General features: G+C 53.2%; 1 protein-coding gene across 1 annotated transcript in view; it reads right to left on the minus strand.

Annotated features, from left to right (window-relative positions):
• Positions 1 to 5,641: 5,641 nt before the first annotated feature.
• Positions 5,642 to 21,235, minus strand: part of NTSR1 (neurotensin receptor 1) — a 44,502-nt gene continuing 28,908 nt past the window's right edge. Inside the window, exons 2-4 of the mRNA XM_084776725.1 lie at positions 13,597 to 13,810; positions 10,590 to 10,680; positions 5,642 to 9,553 (exon numbers count right to left, since the gene is read on the minus strand). Of these exons, the coding sequence (XP_084632851.1) occupies positions 9,304 to 9,553; positions 10,590 to 10,680; positions 13,597 to 13,810 (555 nt within the window). The 3' untranslated portion in view covers positions 5,642 to 9,303. The remainder of the gene's footprint in view (positions 9,554 to 10,589; positions 10,681 to 13,596; positions 13,811 to 21,235) is intronic.

Below are 21,235 nucleotides of genomic sequence, written 5' to 3' on the forward strand. Positions count from 1 at the left end.
AAGCTTCAGCCTCTGCCTTTCAGCCTTGAGCAGAGAGATGCTTTATTTATCCTCTCTCCCGCTCCCCCCTCCTCCTGCCCCCCCCCCCCGCACTCTCTCTCTCTCTCCCTCTCCCTCACCCCACTCTGTCGCTCTCTCTCTCCCTCTCTCTGTTTTCTTCCTTGATAGGTCTCCATCTTATTTTTTTTAAGGTTTGTTTTATTGTTTTTAATTTATGTGTATGTGTGTGGGTCTGTGCCCATGAGGAGTCTGTGCTCACTAGGCTAGCGACATCAAGACTTCCAGGAGCTGAGGTTACAAGTGGTTGTGAACTACCGACGTATATGCTGTGAAATGAATATAGATCCTCTGCAAGGGTAGTGTATGCTCCTAAGCACAGGGCCATCCCTGCAGTCCTCCATTGTGTGTGTGTGTATGATTCATTCATTCATATTATATAATTACACACGCACATATGTACGTGCACACACACACTCCATCGTGTGTGTGTGTGTGTGTGTGTATGATTCATTCATTCATATTATATAATTACACACGCACATATGCACGTGTGTGTGTGTGTGTGTGTGTGTGTGTGTGTGTGTGTGTGTGTGTGTGTGTAGTGGATTCAAGGTCTTACTGTATAGCCCTACCTAGCTGGCCTGAACTCTATGGAGAACAGGCTGGTTTCCAGCTCATAGACATCCACCTGGCCTCGTCTCCTGAGTGCTAGGATCAAAGGCTTGTGCTACCACGCTTATCTCCACCCTATTTTTATTTATTGGAACAAGGTCTCTCACTGAACCTGGAGCTCAGTATTTTGGCTAGGCTGGCTGGCCAGCAAGCTGCTGGGATCCCCTGTCTCTGCTCATCAGATGCTGGCTTGACAGACACACGCCACACTGCTCTGGCAAAAAAAAAAAATCTTTTGGGGATCCAAACTCAGGTTAAACACACTTTACCCACAGACCCAACCACACCTTTTATTTGTTTGTTTGTTTGTTTTTGAAACAGAATCTTAAGTAACCCGGGGCGGTCTCAACCTTCCTATGTAGCTGAGGTTGGCCTGGGACTCCGGATCCTCCACCTCCTGCGTGCACTGCCATACCTGCTGGCTATATATGAAAGGGCAAAACTGGGATTTGGGAGCGTGAATTGTTGTCTTTGTCCCTTAGCCACACATACCACGATGATCGCAAAGGAGGGTCCTTCAGCTAGGATGAGGGGTTGGGGGGAAGCTGAGGCAGTGATCACAGACGTTCATGTTACTTCTCATTTGGAAAGAGTCCGGTGAAGGGTGGACAATTGGGCTTGGTTCCCCAACATCTGGCAAGGCAGAGAGGTGGACAGCACTTAGGGGTGTTTCTGCCCTGCCTGCTCTATTCCTTCCCTAGCCCAGGCCTCAAGTCACCTCCATCACATTTCCTCAGCTACCCAGAGAATCAAGCTGTTCCATGGGATAAGAGTCCCAGTGGCTCCGTCTCAAGTTCTGCGCGTGGGGCTGTCTAGCTCTCTGCTCTTGCTACTTTCTCCTAAGCTCTCAGACTCCCATGCCAGGCTATTCCCAAATTTATCCTTCTCGGAATGCCACCGTAGTCCAGCAAGATCCTCAAAGACCCACTCCAAGACCCTCCATTTCCTTATCTGATGGCCCTTTGGGGCCCGTCTCTGGGCCACTTCTCCCTGGAAGGCCTCTTGGCCTTGCTCCAGCCTGCATGAGATTGGCCCGCCTACCGTCTTAGACCCTTGCAGGTTGCAGAGGTAGGAGGACTTGTCCTTGTTGGTCCATTTCTATCTTCAAGGCTTTTCATGTAATGGGTGGGAATGAATGCCTGTGCAAAGACGGGGTGTAGAGGGCCCTAAAAGGGGTCAGCAGAGAAAGGGGACCTGGAACTTGACCCACAGGGTACTCACCAGCTCTCCCCTTTCCTTGTTTGGAAGACCCAGATACTGATGTTCTTATTCCTTTGCTGGGCTGGCTGGACTGCAGCCTGTCCTCCCTGCCCCCATCTGGGTTGGTCCTCAGCCTGACTTGAGGCAGCACTTTCAATGCAGGACAGGCCTGTGAGCCTGTATTTGTCCCACATACTCTGTGCCAGGCTAGGAATATTACCTGGTCCTATTGCAATGGATCACAGGCCTTCCCCCCACTTCATGGGGACAAGGCTTTTCATCTGACACTAAGGGCCCGTGTGACAGGCCCTCTGTGTGGGAGTTGGCAGAGCATCCCACATACCTGGGGATCCCTCACCCTGTAGTCAGGGCTGGAGCTGGCACAGGCACCTAGAAGCCCACGCAACTGCTCCCGGCCCCAGTTGTGGGTGTCAGAAGTCTGTGGACTTACTTGCTTCTCACCTGGGTTTTTCTGGCTGCCTGTCGGCACAGGAGTCATCAACACCGAAGCTACACGGACCCCTTGGTTCATCCCTTCAGGGGATACAACTCTTCAGGTGAGGGGCTGAGCTCGAGGAAGGCATGTAGTAGGTGCTACATAAGTGTCTATGAGTAAAGTGCTGGGAGTCAGTGATAGAGAAAGCAGGGTCTCTGGGCTGGTGGTGTAGGAAGCTCAAGTGGGACAGAGCCAGAGGAACCGGGGCCAAGTACAGTTTCCCGTGGCTGAGATTAGCTACTGGGTGTGGGTGCCCATTTTGTTTAATGCCATGGCATACGGCAGAGACTGTGGCAGGGCCCCTGAAAGCCTCTGCAGTTGGATTCTTCAGTTTTACAAGGACCTCTGAGGACCCAGTGACAATATCCATCCTGGCCTGGAATCCTTGCTAACTGCCTGTGGGTATGAGAGCGTGGGCAGCATTGCATTGGCTTTTCCTGAAGAGATGAGAAATACATACCCACAGGGACCAGTGGCAGACCATGGTCTGATTCCACCCAGGTTTGCCTAGCTTGTGAATAAGTCAGCTCATTGGGGTTATTTACAAAAAATGAATGAGGGATTGCTCACAGACATGTGGGTGCCCCAGCACGGATGACAACCCCCTCAACACTGCATAATGGAGAACTCCCTTCAGTTAACCTTTCACCCATTTGGGCACCTTTCGAGAGAGACCGAGACCAGATGCAAATGGGGTGGGGGTGGGGAAGCAGGAAAGAGTGAATAGCTAAAATTTCAGATGAAGGTCCAATGGCTTTGTCAGGGAACAAAGCCTGAGGAGGGTCATTTCTGTATTTCCAATCCTTCCGTGGACCATTTTTCTAGATGCCCACTGATGTACAGCCAGTTCCTCCTGCTCAGAGCCGCCTTACGGCCTCAGCTTTATCCATATCATCCCCTGCTGGCATCTGAATGCTCTCAGGTGCCCTCCAAAGGAACTATTCTTTCCCAAGGCCAGTCACCAAAGACCTGGAGTCCATGGTTGAAGAGACCAGAGGAGAGTGGTGAGGAGTCTATCCCAAGACTCCGAGAGCAGAGGCACCTTCCTTGCCTTTCTGTTCCCATGGGAGAGTGGTGGCATTTGATTCCCTTCCTGGGGGCTGAGACCACCCACCACAGTCATAAGTAGGAGGGCCATCACCTGCATCTCAGGGTGTGGGCTGAGTTCCACTGCCCTTAAGCAGACGGGACCCTGCTGGGTCCCTAGCGTGCAGCTGCAGGTTTGTACATTTGTACGTTTGCGTTCTCTCTACTGCCTGCTACAACAGCAGTGGCTGAGAGACCTCACTCACACATTCTTCTGAGCCAGCTGGGTCCGGGTTGACAGGATCCCAGAACTTGTGGGAAAATCTCTGCCCCATCCAAAGAGCTACGCACACTTAGACCCAGCTTTTGTCTAAGTAGAGAGGACCCTGGTTTTAGCTCTTGGTCTGGCACTGACCTCTCTGGTTACCCTAGGCCACTTCTCCATCAGAAAGGGTAAAAGATGATCTTTGCCTTGTGAGGGTACCTACATAGGGCTTGACACCTTACCACCTGTGCTTTTGTAGTGTGCAGGAGAGGTGATTCCTGGGAGCCCCAAAAGTTGAGGCCAGGCCCTTGGAGACACTTCTGGAAAGGCCATTTCGGGAGACTCAGTAGAGTCAGGTCAGCCCCCTGAGAGCGCTGCAGGAGAGGCCAAGCCCTTGAGGCCCTGAAGTAGAGGCTGGCCTTGGAGTCAGAGGAATCCTGGGTGATTACAGCGCCCCCCCTCTGCTTAGAACATTCCTCCTGCTGGCCTCCACCAGCCCCTCCCAGCTCTCAGCCCAGAGGTCGTCCCCAGGCATCTCATATTCCCTGCAGCAGGAAGTTCTGAGACCAAGGTTTGGATGTAAGCCATTTATTCAAGAGATGACTCCAGGGGTAGAGGATGGGGTGGGAGGTCCCCTATACAGGAGTATAGCCTCCAGACCAGGGAAAACGGGGTGTTCATCCACGCATGTATTCTCACACAGTAGTATGTGCAGCTGGCATGTGTACATGTATCTATGTGTGCATGAATGTGCATGGTGTGTGTGTGTGTGTGTGTGTGTGTGTGTGTGTGTGTGTGTGTGTGTACATGTGCCTGTGCTGGAAAGGCTTTCTCACTCTACTCAGCAGTGTCTTCCATGCCAGAGCAGCCCACTTCGGCCAGCCGCCGCCATCTCTGCCTCTGTCTGCCTCCTCCTCACTCCTTGCCTGCTCCTCTGACTCAGGTTCCCTGCCTCCCTTTGCCCCATTCCACGTAGCATCGTTCTTTCATAAACTCAGCCTGGACATGGTTTCCATGGTGTTTTGATAAAAACTGGAATTCAGATCATAATTGCAGGGAGCGGTGGGGGAGGGGGCACTGGGGAGGGGAGCATCACAGACGCAGGAAGCTTGGCATTCTTCCTTCTTTCCCACGTGTTTAAAAACATAGGATTCACTCCCAAGCCCTGCCCTGTTGCCTAGCAATGGTGCTAGCGCTGGCAGCCTCCTCCTCTGTCCAGTTCATAGAAAGAGAGACACACTCATATGGTCAGAGCAGGGAAGGGCTTGGCTAAGACTGTAGGTTCAGGGAGACAGGCGGTAGTGAGTGGCCAGGGTCAAGGCTACATGCCGGTTGTCCCGGATTCTCACTTTTGTGCCCAGCCCAGAGTCCCACCATTACTGTTTCATTCCTTTGGTGTTCCTGTCTATGTGCCTCGTGGATCTGTATGTCAGCCAGTTCCCCCGTGCCTGTGAGAGGGAGTTGAAGGACTTCTCTGTAATATGTGAGAGTCTCACACCTTTACCAGAGAGGGGGTGGAGTCAGTCCGAGGAAGCCAGACAGGATGAATGAATGAATGAATGAATGAATGAATGGGGGGGTTGGGAGGATATGGTGACTCTCAGACTTCAGGGAGAATCGTGTTAGAGCAGCTATTAGGAGCGCAGATGCCTAGGCCTGAGTTTTTTGTTTCACAGGGCAAGGCAGGGAGGGTGGGAGGGTGATGTCAGCAGGCTTACATGCTTCTGAGGGTATGAGGTCCACTGAGGACTCTGGGAGAAGAGAAAGGAATCCTGAAGGTCCACGTCTGGCAGAAGAAGTTTATAGTAGACACATTCTCTCTCTCTCTCTCTCTCTCTCTCTCTCTCTCTCTCTCTCTCTCTCATACACACACACACACACACACACACACACACACACACACACACACGCCACTAACTACATACCTCATCTAACACTTAAGCAAGTGGACACAACTCTCATGTCTGTCTGTCTTTAGGTACTCATCACGCCACTGGTCTCCTATACTGCTCAGTCTGGGAAGAAGGTCATTTTTCTCTCTCCTCAAGGGGCAGGGTGATGGAGGGAGCTGGGTGGGTGAAAAGGCATCTTCTGGGCTGTACGTCTGTGGCAGAGAGCACCGTGTGGGATTATGTGCTGGTTAGATTCATGCCAACTTGACACAAACTGAAGTCATCTGAAAGGACGGAACCTCAATTGAGAAAAATGCCTCCATAAGACCTGGCTGCAGGCAAGCCTGGAGAACATTTTTCTTAACTGCTGATTGATAGGAAGAGCCCAGTCCATTGTGGGAGGGGCCACTCCTGGACTGATGGTCCTGGGTTCTATAAGAAAGCAGGCTGGACAAGCCATGGGGAGCAAGGCAGTAAGCAGCATCCCTCCACGGCCTCTGCATCAGCTCCTGCCTCCAGGTTCCTGCCCTGTGTGAGTTCCTGCCCTCACTGCTTTTGATGATGAAGTGTTATATTGAGTTGTGAGTGAAAAATCCTTGGTCATGGTGTTTCATCTCAGCAATCGTAACCCTACCAGACTATAATCCCACAGCAGAGAGAGAATCTAGGCAGGCTAGTGATAGTGCAGCTCAGGCCACAGGGTCCATAGAGCTAATGGTTGGAGAGTCAGCTTTACAGACAGGAAGGTGTCAGTTTCTAAGGCTGGAGGAAGTGGTGTTGTTGGCTTTGAGTCTCCTTTACTGTCTTGGAAGCAAAACAGAAAAGTGTTCACGATCCACATCATCCCCATCATCATCATCATCATCATCATCATCATCATCATCATCATTATCTCTGGTGCCTGCCTGTCCTCTGAGTGCAGCCCTGCTCAGATTGAGCCACTTGACATTTGAGTGAAAGGCCAGGAAGCATTGCTCTTTCTTCCTCATTCTGCATGTAGACTTCTTAACTTTGAGGAAATTCGTATTGTCTAAAATTCCAAAGTTTTTTTTTTTAAATGTTTAACCAGAGTTTTAAAATAGCCATCTTTCACCGGACAGTGGTGGCACATGCCTTTAATTCCAGCATTCAAGAGGCAGATGCAGGTGTATCCCTGTGAGTTCGAGGCTGGTCTGGTCTACAATGTGAGTCCAGGACAGCCAAGACTTCACAGAGAGACCCTGTCTCCAAAAACCAATATATATATCCATCTTTCAACTGTCTATGGAGCCATGTCTGCTGAGAACAAGTGTGAAGCCATGAAGCCTGGCAGCAGGTGTGTGTGTGTGTGTGTGTGTGTGTGTGTGTGTGTGTGTGTGTGTGACTTTTAACTCTTCAAGAAAGTGTGCAGGGAAGTGGACAGGATCCCGCAGTCCTTAGGAGATGTGACTCCCACCCATGGCTTATAAGAGGCAGATAGAAGCCTATATGTTCATCAGCCATGCCTGCCTGAATGAATGAACAGATGTGTGCACAGATGTATAAACAAAGTCCCAAACTGGATGTACACAGCTTCCTTTATTCTTTATGGGGAGATATGGAGAGGATGCTCATTCGTTGCAGTGTTGTGGGATGTGCGGCATTCTGACAGATGTTTGAGGGCACATGACCACATCACTCTTGGGTCACGAGACTCTGGACTACAGGTTAGGGTGCCCAGGACACCCAGGGCAGCCTCCAGAACTGTCTCCATTTTGACCAGGATGACAGGTGCATCTGGTGGTGCATGGACGTGTGTCCCTAACTACATCAAGCACACAGACAGGACGCTAAAGAGCACAGCAAGGAATTCTAGTGACGGCTTGGACCCCACCCCTGTAATGAGGCCACAGCACTTCTGGGTTATCATATGATAGGGCATTGGCTCTACTTGTCCTCAAGGTACCTTCCTTCTGCCTCCTCCAGGCTAGGTCCTCCAAGACAGTCCCAGTCAGCTGAGACTCAGGAGAATGGTTTCCTCAGGGTCCGCATACCCAAGGTAGAGGCCTGGGGCTGGGTTGCCTGGCTTGAGCCTAAGTTGAATTCCTCATGAAAAAGCAGTGGCCTGTGACCCACTCCACGGGGCTGGGAGGGCCACCCATGTTGACAGATTCTGCCTGGAGAGGCCTCCCTCTGGGCTGATCACGTCTTCCTGGTGTCAGCCTTGAGCCTGACTCACACAGGCCCTGCCCTTGATGGCCTGAGGGGCCATGTTTTGTGGGATTCAAGTAATTGAACACCCTCCCCATATCTCTGTGTGACCACAGGTACCCTGACTCTCAACCCATTGTTTTATAGTTCAGAGGGAGCAGAGGCTAGCCCTGAGCCATGACTGGGCCTCCCATGTCCTGTCGCAACACTATTCTCACAGGCCAGCGGCTCATCTGCTAATTTTCTCTTCCAGGCAATGGGGTCTCAAGACTCTTTTGCAAAAGGCTGAACTTGGCTTTCTGGCCCTCCTGTTACTCCTACCCTGCTGGTCCATGGCATCCAGGGACTGTCTCCAAGCACTCGGCCAGCCTTGTTGGCTGGAGGCTTAGATGCTTCTGTCCTGTTTGGAGACAGCACCCGGAGATGAAGGGTGCCTGCTTTTCCAGGCGCCTTGAACCTGGGCCAGGAAGGCTGCTTGGCAGCTGGTAACACATTGGCATATGCCTCAGTCCAGGGCTGCTGGCCAGCTGGATGCTCGGCCTCTCCTTACCTGCAGAGTCTCCGACACTGGCATCTTGCTGAGGACCTGGCTCAGTGCCCTGTTCTCAGGAGTCCCGCCCTGGAGCCAGTAGTTGCCAGGCCTTAGTCTATATAGCTGTATAAGAGACACAGGACTATGCATGCTCCACCAAAGCCACCTGCACAGGGGAAGCCAGGCCCAACTTGTCTGCCATTCTTCTGCAGATTCAAGAGGTCAAAGGTCCCAGTGCAGGTATTTCAGCAAAGCCACTTGAGGCTTGTCCTGCTTGTCCTGGGTGAGGACAGGCCTAAAATGGTAGAAGTCCTAGGCCTGTGTGAATCCAGGCCAGCCCATTAGTCCTTTCTGAGCATGTGGGAACTTGGGTCTCTTTTGGGTGGGCCATAGCTGTCCAGGGTTGTAGCCAGAGGTCTAGATCCCCTCAGCATTTGGCTGTGGGCCCTGGACCTTAAAGAGAATGTTAGAGACTTCTCTGGACCACCCTGGGAGAGGCAGTGTGCCAGCCTGCCAAGGAAAGGTCTAGATATGAGGCTCAGAGGAAGCCATGGTTTCTGTTGGACCAGGGCAGGGGTAGAGGCAGGAGGAAGCTGAGATGGCGCCTGTGCCTCTGAGCTCAAGTCCAGTCTTAGTCCTGTCTTGCCCAGCTGGTGCAGCTACAGGGTGCTGTTATGATTACAACAACCCATCTGCCCAAGAGCCCGGGCCCAGTGTGATGCTTTCATTTCTTCTTTCTAAACATCCATTAGTCTGGGAACAAAGGAGGCTGTCCTTGGTGAGCACTAATTTCTTCTCGTTAAAGGCCTTTTGAGGGGCTGGGAGAGAAACAGTCTCTGTTCTGGGTTTTAAATTGGAGGGAGGGGAAGGATAGGGAGGCAAGGACAGAGGGTTAAGGAGGAGGGGCCAGAGGAAGGAAAGAGAAACTGGGGAGAAAGAAGCCTCTTCTGAGGAAACCCCAGCCTCACTGGCCCCCTATGTAACCCTTGGAGGCCTGGGAGGGGTGCGGCCCTGTGCACAGGCTGAGGCCTCCTCTCAACCTCCTCGGGGCTCAGTACAGGGTCTCCCTGGTGGCACTGGTGGAAAAGGCATGGTTGCTGGACATGCTGTTCGGCTTCCTGGAGAACGTTGGCTTCTTCTTCCGGTGGCGCCATCCAGGACAGAGGCAGGCCAGTGTGGACAGGAAGACCTGGCGGAAGTTGGCGGAGACCAGGTTGTAGAGGATGGGGTTGATGGCGGAACTGATGTAGAAGAGAGCGTTGGTCAGCATGTAGAAATAGTGGTAGAAGTCGAAGAGGAACCTGTTGGGGGAGGGGAGGGGTGTTTAGACGCCCAACAGCCCTCAGCACACGCAGGGACCAGGGATGGGCAGTGTGGCCGCTTAGCGTACCAAAGCCTCCCGAAGGCCTTTTTTCTAGGGTATCTGATGGATCTGGCTTTGACCACAGCCCCACTTGGGCATGGCCTCTCTAATTTGCCACACCTCTCTCATCTGCCCTTCTTAATTGCCCAGAGTCCTGTTCAGAAGCTCAGTGTCTTAAGGCTTCAGGGCCCACTGGTCCCAAACCACACAACAAAGGCAGGAACCACTAAGGCCCCTCAAGTCTGTGTGTGTTGCACCCACTCATGAGGCTCTTACCCTCCCTCTCCAGGCACACCTGGCCTCCAGAAGCCTTCGCTTAGAGCTGCCCCTGTGCCCCTAAGCATCTCCCCGTAAGCGGACTATGTCTTGCTCGCTGGTGCCTATTACCCTGAAGGTACTGTTACTCACACACTAGGCGCTGGCACAGAGAGATCTCACAGAGTAGGTTTGCTGGGTGGCTGGCCCCCAGATAGCATCTAGACTGGCCACCAACACAACCCTTACAACAGCTGACTCATCTGTGCAAACAATTCATCATGCTGATGACCTACTTTCCCTCTGGGAGTTGACTCAAGCTCGGCAGAAGGGGCACTGTGGCCAGTCTCCAGAACCTGGGTGCTGAGTCAGCTACGATTCGCCCAGCTGATGGCATTCACAAGTGGCTTGCTGCTGGGAGGGAGTTGAACTTGTCTCCCCTGTCTTTTCCCTTGTTGTTGTGACAAGTCACAGCTCTCTGTGTGACTCTGTTGAGCCCAGTCCGGAGTAGCTGTGACCCAAAGCACCTTCAGATGTGACAGGGTCATCTCGGACATGACTTTGAGGATCTGCTTGCCTGCTCTGACCTCTTGGCTATAGCCATCCTCATCCAGCCGCCCTCCCTGGAGCCACAGGCTCGCAGCATCCTTCCCTTCATTCCAGACAGGCGTGGAGCTTGTGGCCGCCCTGTTCCTGCTGGCTAAAGGCCGAGTACTCACGTAGTCCACTGTTCATCCGAGATATAGCAGAACATGAGGCGCCGCACGTGGTAGGGCAGCCAGCAGACCACAAAGGCTATGACCACAGCACCTGCAAGACAGTCATTGGCCTCAGAAACACGGAGAGACGTGCAAGAGGCAAAGATGACACTCTGAAGTCATGGACCGCTTTCTTTCCTTTTGTAGCAAAACAAAGCACCTGGCGCAGCAGTGAGCATCTTAGGTGAGAGAAGCATGGCAGAATGGGGAAATAGAAGGGTCCAGAGGGTCCTAGAAACCTACAAGAAGAACATTATGACGGGCCCTTCAGGGGTCCTGCTCAAACTATGGCACCAGGCAAGGACAATACATGCAGTAAACTTCGAACCCCTACCCAGGTCTAGCCAATGGACAGGGCATTCTCCACAGTTGAGTGGAGAGTGGGAACTGACTTTCCCACAAATTCTGGTGCCCCATATTTGACCACATCCCCTGGATGGGGGGGGGGCTGGTGGCACTCAGAGGAAGGATAGCATGCTACCAAGAAGAGACTTGATACCCTATGAGCATATAAAGGGGGAGGAGGTCCCCCTCAGTCACAGTCATAGGGGAAGGGAGTAAGGGGAAAGCGGGAGGGAGGGAGGAATGGGAGGATACAAAGGATGGGATAATAATTGAGATGTAATATGAATAAATTAGTAAAATATTAAAAAGAAACCCAGTGCTAGGACACTGCAGACCAATGTGGAGGCATGTGCATGCCTGGAGCTCTCAGGCAAGCTAGCACAGCTGACTCAGTGAGTTCACTGAATGGCGCCATCTCAGAAGAGGAGGGGAAGGGAAAAAGAGGAGGACATCTGATGTCGACCTCTGGCCTCCACACACACGTGCATATACACGGGACACACAAAACAACAGATGGAAGGACGCTAAAAGCTGCAGCCACTGTGATAAACTGCAATTTCTCAAAACAAACAAACACCCAAACCCCATGATGCAGTACCCTCATTTCTGAGAATTGACCTGAAAGAATTTAAAAACAGGAATGGAAAGAAATGCTTGCACCCGTGTTCATCACAATAGTGTCACTGCAGCTTTCCCTCCTTCCACCAGGACCCTGTCCCACTCCACTGCAGCCACTGTGGAGGAGGAAGAAGGGAGAAGGAGACTGTGGCCGCCAGAGGGTCAGTCACCATGAGGGGCCAGCTTTGAAGGAGCCATTGCCAAGGCAGCACTTGCAGAGAGGAGGCTCTGCCACCTGTGCAGTCTCTGGGTTTCTCAGCCAAAAGGGCTGACGGGTACCTCAGGACCAGTTCTGTTGGATAGCGATGGACAAGCCCCTGTCTATATCCCTCTCCTCTCACTGCCCTCGTCTTCTTTGTCTGGCCTGCCTGCACTGCAGCCCTGCTTTGCAAAGCAGGAGAACTGCTTTTCTGTCAGGCTATGCAGAGCTCATCCTAGCTGGGACAACCCTGAGGGTGAGCAGTCACCGGCGGCCTTACTAGGGCAGTGACCACAAGGACTGCTCCAAGGTACCGGCTCTAGCCTTTAGCTTGTCAGCCTCAGTTTCCTCATCTGTGCAGCATGGACCCCCGGAGGCCTTCAGTTTTCATCCCACTGTCAAATTTGCTAGAAGCAGATCTGTGGTATCTTGAGTCTCTAAAGGGCACCCAGTCCCCAAAAGTACTGCTACAGTATCCCCAGCCTGGGCTGACACGGGGGAGGGACAGCTGAACACTGCACTACTTGCTACAGCAGTGACCAGGCCCAATGCAAAGAACGCCAACCAGGCCAACCTTCCTGGGTGCTGGTACACCTCAGCTGACCTGGGAGACATGCATTGCTTGGCACAGGAAGGGCCCCTCATGTGCGCTTGCGCTCTCTCTCTCTCTCTCTCTCTCTCTCTCTCTCTCTCTCTCTCTCTCTCTCTCTCTCTCTTCTGTTACAGACATAAATAGCTAGGTAGGGATGATGAGGACTCAGGCAGAGCCCACAAGGAACTACAAGACAGAAGGCAGCTCAGTGAGATGGAACAGCATGCTGACTATAGGGTGGCCCTTATAGCAAGATGAAAGGTGCAGTTGACAGGTTCCCTGGCCCAGGTATGTCCTAGCAGGTGGCTGACCACTGATGCAGCTCTGCTTGAGGTCTCGGATGCTTCTGTCTACCTTCAGCCTCAGCTTCCTCCTTGGAACCAGGACAGGCCCCAGTTACTCTGAGAGACACTAGGTTAGTGGGGGACATGAGGTGGTTGCTCTGGGCTCTAGCAGTGTCCTTGGGAGGAGGTGTTTGAGAATGAGCCCTTCTCACAGTTGCTGCCTTTGGGTTCAGGTGAGGACATCTGTGAGGAGGAGGTCCACCTAGACCCACTCTGGGCTCTGAGGGGGCTGATTTGGGGGACTCCTTGCTGATGTACATTTTTCCCAGAGACTACACCTAGAGCTGCTGGGAAGTAAGCCTGAAAAGGGCAGGACCAAGAAGGAGCACAGCCACAGCCACAGCCACTGCCACAGCCACAGCCACAGCCATAGTCAAACTGCAAGACATGGGTCTGGAGGATAAAAAGACTTCTGTCCTGAGACTTTCCCATGCATCGCACCTGATGACTGTTTCCTGAGGTTGCATCAGCTCCCAGATTCAGGCTTAGCCCCTCTGCCCAGCATTGTTGCCGCAAACTGTCTGGCCACCAGGCACTTGCTTGGCATGCCTTCTGCCTGCAGCTCTGTTACCAGGACCTTCTAGCTAGATGTTGCCCCCACGGCGGTCTCCAGCTGCCAGGTCTGGCATGTGACTTTTTTTGTGAGTGTATCTCTTGCTTCTTTGATTTATAGCAAGAAAGTCTACCCGTATCTGTGGGCAAGCTCAGGGTTGGCACCCAGCCTCGTGCTGGTTGAGTGAAGGTACAAGGCACCGAAGAGGGCAGAGTGCCGATGCTGAGCTCAGCCCGTGTTCTATCCCATGTCTTTACACTTGGCTCTGGGTCGAGCCCCACAGCATTGTCTGCTCCCCCAGGTCTGAGGTTACGTACGTAAGACGAGGACTCCATGGCGTAGGGCCTGGACACGGCCAGGCTCGATGGACATGCTGAATGTGCTGGGCTGTAAATTGTTCTGGCTGCCCACAGTGCACACTCGGCCCTGCTCGGCGGCCTGGTGCACCATGACTGTCAGTTTGTTGGCAATCACAGTGTTTAGGATGGAGATGACCAGCATGGGGAACACAAAGGACATGAAGGTGTTGACCTGCAAGAGAAAGAGGCGGCTGTCAGACTCAGACATGGACCTGGGGACTGGGCTAGGGGAGGTACATGCCAAGTTAGGAAGGCCACACCCCATCTGGCCTGCTCACCAGACCAGGCCCTTCCCTGGAACTCCTCCTCCTCCTCCTCCCCTTCCTGCTCTTCTCTTCTTCTTCCTCCCCCTCCTGCTCCTCCTCTTCCTTTTCCTCCTCCTCCTCCATTTCAGCTTCCAACCTGCTTTCCCTGGGTCTAGGACTATCAGGTCCAGGACCCCAGCCCGTAGCACAGCCTGTCCAGTGAAGCTGAACCCTTGGCTCCCACTCTGTATGTAAACAGTTCACAGCGATGCCTCCATACGTTCTCCCACCCACCTGGTGCCGCGCGGAGCTCTGGGGGAAGGTTAGCCCCAGTCACCAGCCAAGGCCTTCTGCCTACACTCTACATTTGTTAAAAACTGAATCTCAGGTTCTTGTGGCCAGTAACAAGGATTTGTTTCCTGTGTGAGTTCAGCCTGGCTTCCTCAACAGCGTCCAGCTGACCCTCGGAGCAAAATCACACATGTGCACATATCCTCACTGAAACACACGGAGAGCATGGCTACCATGATGCTCATGACTTTTTTGCAAAGCTCCTGTCTTGTGGTGAGGGCAGCCATGACCCGGAATGAATAGAGTGGTCACCCACAGTGCTGGAGCAGGCTGGACGACACTCCCCCTCCCCGCCCCCGAGCCTCGTTTGGACTTGGCTGAAGCACCTGTGAAGGTGTTGCCTTTGCCCCTAGGTAGCCACAGACCATCACTGGGAAGTCTGGGGAAGAGGCAGTCCAAGTTTCCATTTGCATAAAGCTCTGCTCAACAGGCAGGGTGCACACTGCTCAAGGGAAGGTGTTGGTGCATGTGCTGGGTCAGCCCCATCTCCCTCTTGGGCCATTTATGGCCTCGCCAAGCTGCATCTCCTCTGACCTTGAACATCTCCCCCAGCAGGCCAGGACCCAGAGCTGTTCCATTGGAAGCCCACAGAGGGCAAGCAAGAACTCCCCGGCCTGCTCTGGCCCAGCTGTGCCCCATCCCAGGAGACACACTAATTCTATTCCTGGGTGAGTCACAGTGGAATTAAACACACTTGATATATCCAACACAGATTTAAAATGTCAAAACATTTAAAATACCGCACCTCGCTGAACACAGGCAGCACACAGCTATCTCTAGGGCTGGCCAGAGCTGGAGCAGAGCATTGAGACAGGAGCTGGCTCCAGGCCCTCAGTGGCCCCTCGTGCTCCTAAACCTGACAGTCCCAGGCTCATCTCTTTTCTGACCCCACCAGGTGTGGCCTCAGCCTCCAAACTGTCTGCCTCTAACTTGTATGGGCATCCTGTGCCTGGCCACACAGGATAGCCTGAGCAACATTTATGGCCTCTGCCAGCTGCCTCAATGCTATCCCGCCTGACAAGAAGCACCCATGGCATCATCCAGTGTGCCTATCCAAACCAGCCACCGGTGTCCTGGGGGACAAGCAAGGGACTGACACCAGACCACCGTGCTGGACTCTGAGCAGTGGGGAGAGATGTGGCCAAGATCAGGAAAGTGGGATGGGGCAGCACTGCTGATAATCTGTGTCTCGACTCAGCTGGGATGTATACAGACTGGGGAGAGAAGCCAGACTCAGCAGTGTCCGTCTTAGGGAAGGGCAGCCCATGGTGTCTCTCCTGGCATCTCTGTCTTTGTTTTTCTCCTTCTGTTATGGACATGTGTACCTACTTCCACGGGTGGCAGAACCTGCCCTCAGTGTCTGAAGATGAGCTAGGTGCTGGGCTACTCTGGGCTACTACCAGCTTAAAAAGCTGGACTGAGGCCCCAGGGAAGAGGATAGTGGTCCCCAAGGGCATGGCGGCCTCTGGTGTTCTTGCCTTCTGTTATACTCTGTGCAGGTGCTGGGCTGGAAATGAGGGAGCATCTCCAGAAAGTGGCAGAATTCACGGGAGTTGGAGGCTGGAGGTTGAGGTATAGACTTGAACCTTAGACAGACAGGAGTCCCATGTCCTTGGGGCAGAGTGACTGAAGGTGCCCCTCCTCCACCATTGGGTACCTTCACTGGTACCCAGGATTACCGTCAGGGTGGACAAAGGAAGCAAGCTGAGGTTTCTTGTCAGGGAGCTGGAATGGTTCCTGTGAGGAACAGGGCTAATTTAGCGGCTGCCCTCCCTAAATCTATGTTTCTGTGGAGAAGGGGAGAGGTGGGATGCAGCGTAAGAGTGGAAAAGAAACAGTGGTCAGGATGGTGGGTCTGAGCTTGTACACGGATGATAGATTGTGGGGGCGTGTATCGTTCGTGTGTCAACAGATGAGGGTGCAGGCGCTGGTGGAGTGTGTACCTCTGACTCTTGGTGGCCTCAGGGATCTGGGGCTTTTATCTTCCCCTGCAGAACGATCCTGGGGCCTCCCCGACCCCTAATTTAGCCCACTGTGTTTAGATAAAATGCTGGACTCATCCACCCTAGCAAGTGGCGCACGATGAGTGGGAAGGACCTGAAGAGGCTGCAAAGCCCAAGAACTTCAACAAACAAAACCCGAAGAGTGAGGTATGAGAAGTCTCTGTGTGGTGACTTTCAGGACCAGCCTGGGCTGGCCTGGCAGAGACTCTCTCCTCTGTAAGGGTGGCAGATGAGTCCCAGCCAGACAGGTTCAGCGATGGGCTAGGGTTGGACAGACTGCAGACAGAAGGGTCTTCACAGACCAGCACTGGCAGGTTTCTGTGCCCTCCCATTTCCTGGCCACCCCTCTCCACTTCTGCTGAGACCAGGCATGACAACATAATGGACGCCAGACGCACCCGATATCAAGGTTGTCAGTGCAGCCTTGTTTGAAACAACAAGACCAGAATAAACTCAAATGCCTGTCACTGGGGTGGCTGGCCAGTCCCCCATGTATCTGCTTCTGGGACACCGGCTGACACCAGGTGTCCCAAGATAACAGTTTATGGAGTGTCCAAGGAAGCAAGGGTGGCTCCCCCAGTCCCTCTAAGGCCAGGTTAGCTCCGCAGAAAGCCTGACCGTCCTGTACAGGGGGCTGGCAGGACACGTTTCAGGTGTCCCTTTTATGGACTGGAGCTGAACGAACTGCCTCGCCACACAAACTCCACATCCCCAGGTGTGAACAAGAGCCCCCGTGGCACACCGAAGCCACCGGTTACTCCAAGCTGTGGGAAATGTTGGGGACAAAAGACGAACATATCTGGTGGGTGTATTCTCATTTCACAGGAGGGCTGCTGGGGCCCAGAAAGCAAGGGCAGTATGGGGGAGGGGGCGCCTCTTAAAGTGATGCAGCCAAGGATTTCACAGAAATGAGAGTGATTGAACTGCGTTTGTTCTCAGAACAGGATTGTGGAAAAGACAAAGAAGCCATCATCTGGGAATAACCCCCCCCCCAACACACACCCACCCTGGGACACTTGAGAGACTGGTTCTATTCAAGTGGCGAACTGGGAAGAGAGGGCTTAAGGTATAAGAAAATTGCTGGATCAGGCTCTTCTAAATGTCCCAAAGAGTGGCAGGTTCAGGATGCCATGCTGCCCCAGCCTCCTCTTGGATCCCCGTCACCCTTGCCAGGTGTCAGAGAGTGGTGGCTTTGGCCCAGACAAGCTCCAGCTGTACCAGGACTGGAAACTGAAGCCTCAAGATTTGCTACTCAGAAGGGAGACAAGATGCAGGAACCAAGCCTGGCGTGGTGGCGCACGCCTTTAATCCCAGCACTCGGGAGGCAGAGGCAGGCGGATCACTGTGAGGTCGAGGCCAGCCTGGTCTACAAAGCGAGTCTAGGACAGCCAAGGCTACACAGAGAAACATTGCCTTGAAAAACAAAAACAAAAACAAAAACAAAAAACAAGATGCAGGAATCGGACCCCAGCCCGATGAAGCACAGGGTCTTCATCCTCCTCTTCCCAGGCCTCTGTGGGTAACCTCTGTTCACTTCCTTCCTTGGCCCCACCCCTTGCTCCACTATGGTTCCCCGTCCTCCTTTTCTGGTTTGGAACTATTGGAAGAGGCTGACCCTCAGACAGAGTCCAACTGGGAGACTTGCTGGGTGAGTCTCAAGTCTTCGATGGGAGGTCAGCGCCACAGATGGCCACCCCTGCCAAGCCGGCTTGTGACCAGAGTGTGGGCAGGACCCCACGGCCCATCCACTAGCAGATGGCACGTACCACCCTCCTGCCCTTCTCTGTGCTGGCCACCTTCAGTGTGAGAGTCAGACTCTTCCCTCCTGCTGTCCAGGGCGCAGGGGCTGCTCTCTTGATTGAGGACCTGGCGACAGAAAACCTTGAACATCCTGTCGGTGCCTGGCTGTGCGGCAGGCCTGGCACCGGTTTGGCTGTCAGGAGACAACAGACTCAGCCCAGAGGTTTCAATCGGATTAGGGAAAAGGCATTCTCAACAGCTCTGACCTTGTCCACCTGTGCCAGGCACTAAGTCCCTGGGGAAAGGCTTAGCACACAAAGGTGGGCACGGGGCCTGGCCATGGTCCAGAACCCTCAGCACGGCTGGCTGTGTGGGGCATTTTTACTGGATGGAGGGCAGAAACAGGTGACAAGATGTGTCAGTGTTTCTCGCCCCTCTCAAAATCGGCCCCAAACAAACTGTACGGGGGTGGGGGGTAGGGTTGGGGGTGGGGTGGGGTAGGGGGTGGGACTGAAGTCTGCCACGCCTTCAAACATTATATCAGCCAAAAAGCCCATTAGAATGTTCAAATCTGTGGGACGTCTGCTAAGCAGCAGCAAGTGACTTCGAAATCCCCAACAAGTTCAGTGGCAGCACAGTGGAGAATAGGAGGGCTGGGTACTGCTGGGCCCACTCCCCTCCTCTCTGCCCAACAGCAGGAAAGAGCCCCAGCTTGTGCCTAAGGCCCACTTTATACCTGCAGCCAGGAAAGCAATGCCTGGCTGAATTGAGTCCATGGCTGTGTCCACATCAGGCCAAGACAGTAGCCTTTCCGCCCATGGGTTAATGTGTTCTGAACAGCAGCTCCCACCTGCCAAGATGCATCTGCTGTGTTTCTACTTCAAAAGCCCAAGCCAATTCAGTCGGGCTTGCTGATACGCCTTTTGTTTGCATTTCCCTAAGATGCAGGGTGCTAATTTGACACTGAAGGATTAAACATTGGGCCAAGTGCTCAGCACAGTGTACTTGGAGCCCTTAACAGAGGTTAAGCCATCCAAGAAAGCTCTCAGACTCATGGACATTAGCTCATATTTCCAGTGATCATGCTAAGCCCTCAGCTGGGCTTGGGAGGGAGGCTTTGCAAGGCTGGGACAAGGCTGGCTACTGGGACTGGACGGTTGTAAGCAGGGCACACGTGCACCTCAGCGTGTACATTTGGTACGGGGCATACAGAACACACATTGCAGCTGACTCTCCAGCCCCACAATTTGCTGTGTGCTTTCTTGCCATGTAATTGTGTGGGTAGTGCAGCAAATATCCTGCCTGCTCCTCCCAATTTCTAATTACCACCTACTGCCAAAGCCGGCCACCGCACTTCCCCGTGGACATCTGGCTCTTCAACATCATCAGCGTCTCAATGGGATTAGCGCTGTGTCCCTGCCCAATAAATCTGATTATAGTGAACACAGGAAGAGCATGTAGAGATGGCCAGTGTGAGGGAAGAGGCTGGTAGAGGCCTTCCATTCCCCCACACAGAGTCTCAGCGTGTTCGAGAACTCACTCATAACTTGTGCAAAGCCAGGCTCTGGCCTTTGGTGGGTGACCAGGCTCTGGGCCTCACCCTTGGCTGGAGGACACTTGCCTCAAGCCAGCTTCCTGCTGGGTAGGACTAAGGGGCTTCTGGGAGTAGGCAGAAGTAAATGCTCGGAAATGGCAGCAGAGGGCTGGAGTGACAGCTTAATCCGTGAAGCGCTTGCTTTTTAAACACCCACTTAAAAATTCAGGCACATGCCTCTAATCCCAACACTGGGGAGGTGGTGACTGGAGTCGGTTTGAGACTTGCTGGCCAGCTGTCTGGCCAGTGGGTGAGCTTTAGATTCAGTGAGAGTCCAAATCAAAAATTAATGTGGACAGTGATAGAGAGGACGCCTGACATCAACCATTACCCCCACACCCATGCACATGTACACATGTATACACTCTCTCTCTCTCTCTCTCTCTCTCTCTCTCTCTCTCTCTCTCTCTCTCTCATACACACTAACACACACACATACACACGCGTGCGCACACACACACACACACACACACACACACACATGCACACACACACTCAACACCTGAGGCTGGATGGCTGGAAGATGAGGAAATTAAACAGTGAACAGTAGCCCAAATGGTACCCAGTGAGAAGGGGGCTGGGAGAGGGGTGGGGAGCAAAGAACCTCCCTTTCCTCACTATGTCCCTTTACCTCATTAGGTCCTAAATTCGTTTGTCCTTTACACCCACGTGGAGCTTTTCTTTACAATAGCAAAGAGGGTTTTTTGTTTTGTTTTGTTTTGTTTTGTTTTATGAATGGCACAGCATGCAAATTCACACTCTCCAGAGTGTCTGTGACTCAGAGCCCTGGGGAGAGGCTGGGGAAAGGAAGAACAGCCAGAGTTGATCCTATCAAGAGACCCTGAGCTCCTTCCCAGGGGCCTGAGCGCCTCCCTCAGGCTCACAGTCTCAGATTATCTTGCCAGCCTCGATTTTCTTCCACAGACCCGGCAGAAGGAGTCTTGGCCATTTCAACAATGCTGTGCCGCATAGCCCGTCCCCAGCGGTCAGGTGATTTGTGGCTACTGTTCCCAACTGGGGCAGGTTGTGCTCCAGACCCGAGGAGGCTCAGCCCGGCTCTTTCTGGAAATTCCATAACTCATGGCTCTGCCTGCCCATCTCTTCACTGGGGCTGCTTATATCTCTCACCATCCTACACTCCTTTGCCACCATCTAAGGTGTCACTTTATCTGAGGGTCACGGTCACTTATCAAATATTGATGCTTGCAAGGTGGCAGGAGGCAGAGGTGAGCTCAGGATAGTGTAAAGGGTGGGTCTGTTTTCAGAGAGCTTTACACGTGCCTATGCGGTGGGATCCCTGTGGGCCAGGAGAGGTTGACAAGGGCAGGAGCCCCAGGCTGAGAAACATGGAACTGACTTAGCTATGTGTATGTTTGTGGTGCTCTGCTTACATGGTAGGCAGAGCCTGGAGTGGGCATCAAGGTGGAGAGGGACCAGGACTGTGGCTGGACCTGGTAATGGGGTAACGTGGGGGTGGCACCTGAAAGGAGGGCCCCATCTCTCAGGCAGGGTTGCACCACACCATCCCAGGCTATACCATGGCGCTGGGGGCGTGGAGTCTTGGCTCTGCAAGTATACAGTTTGGCTCCCGTGCCACGTCCGGCACTGGGTCCCTGCTGAGAGTAAGAGTAAGATGACCCACAGCGACCATTGTGGGTCCTGCC

The sequence above is a fragment of the Acomys minous genome (genome assembly GCF_964271855.1).
Source record: "Acomys minous genome assembly, chromosome: 3".
Lineage (NCBI taxonomy): Eukaryota > Metazoa > Chordata > Mammalia > Rodentia > Muridae > Acomys > Acomys minous.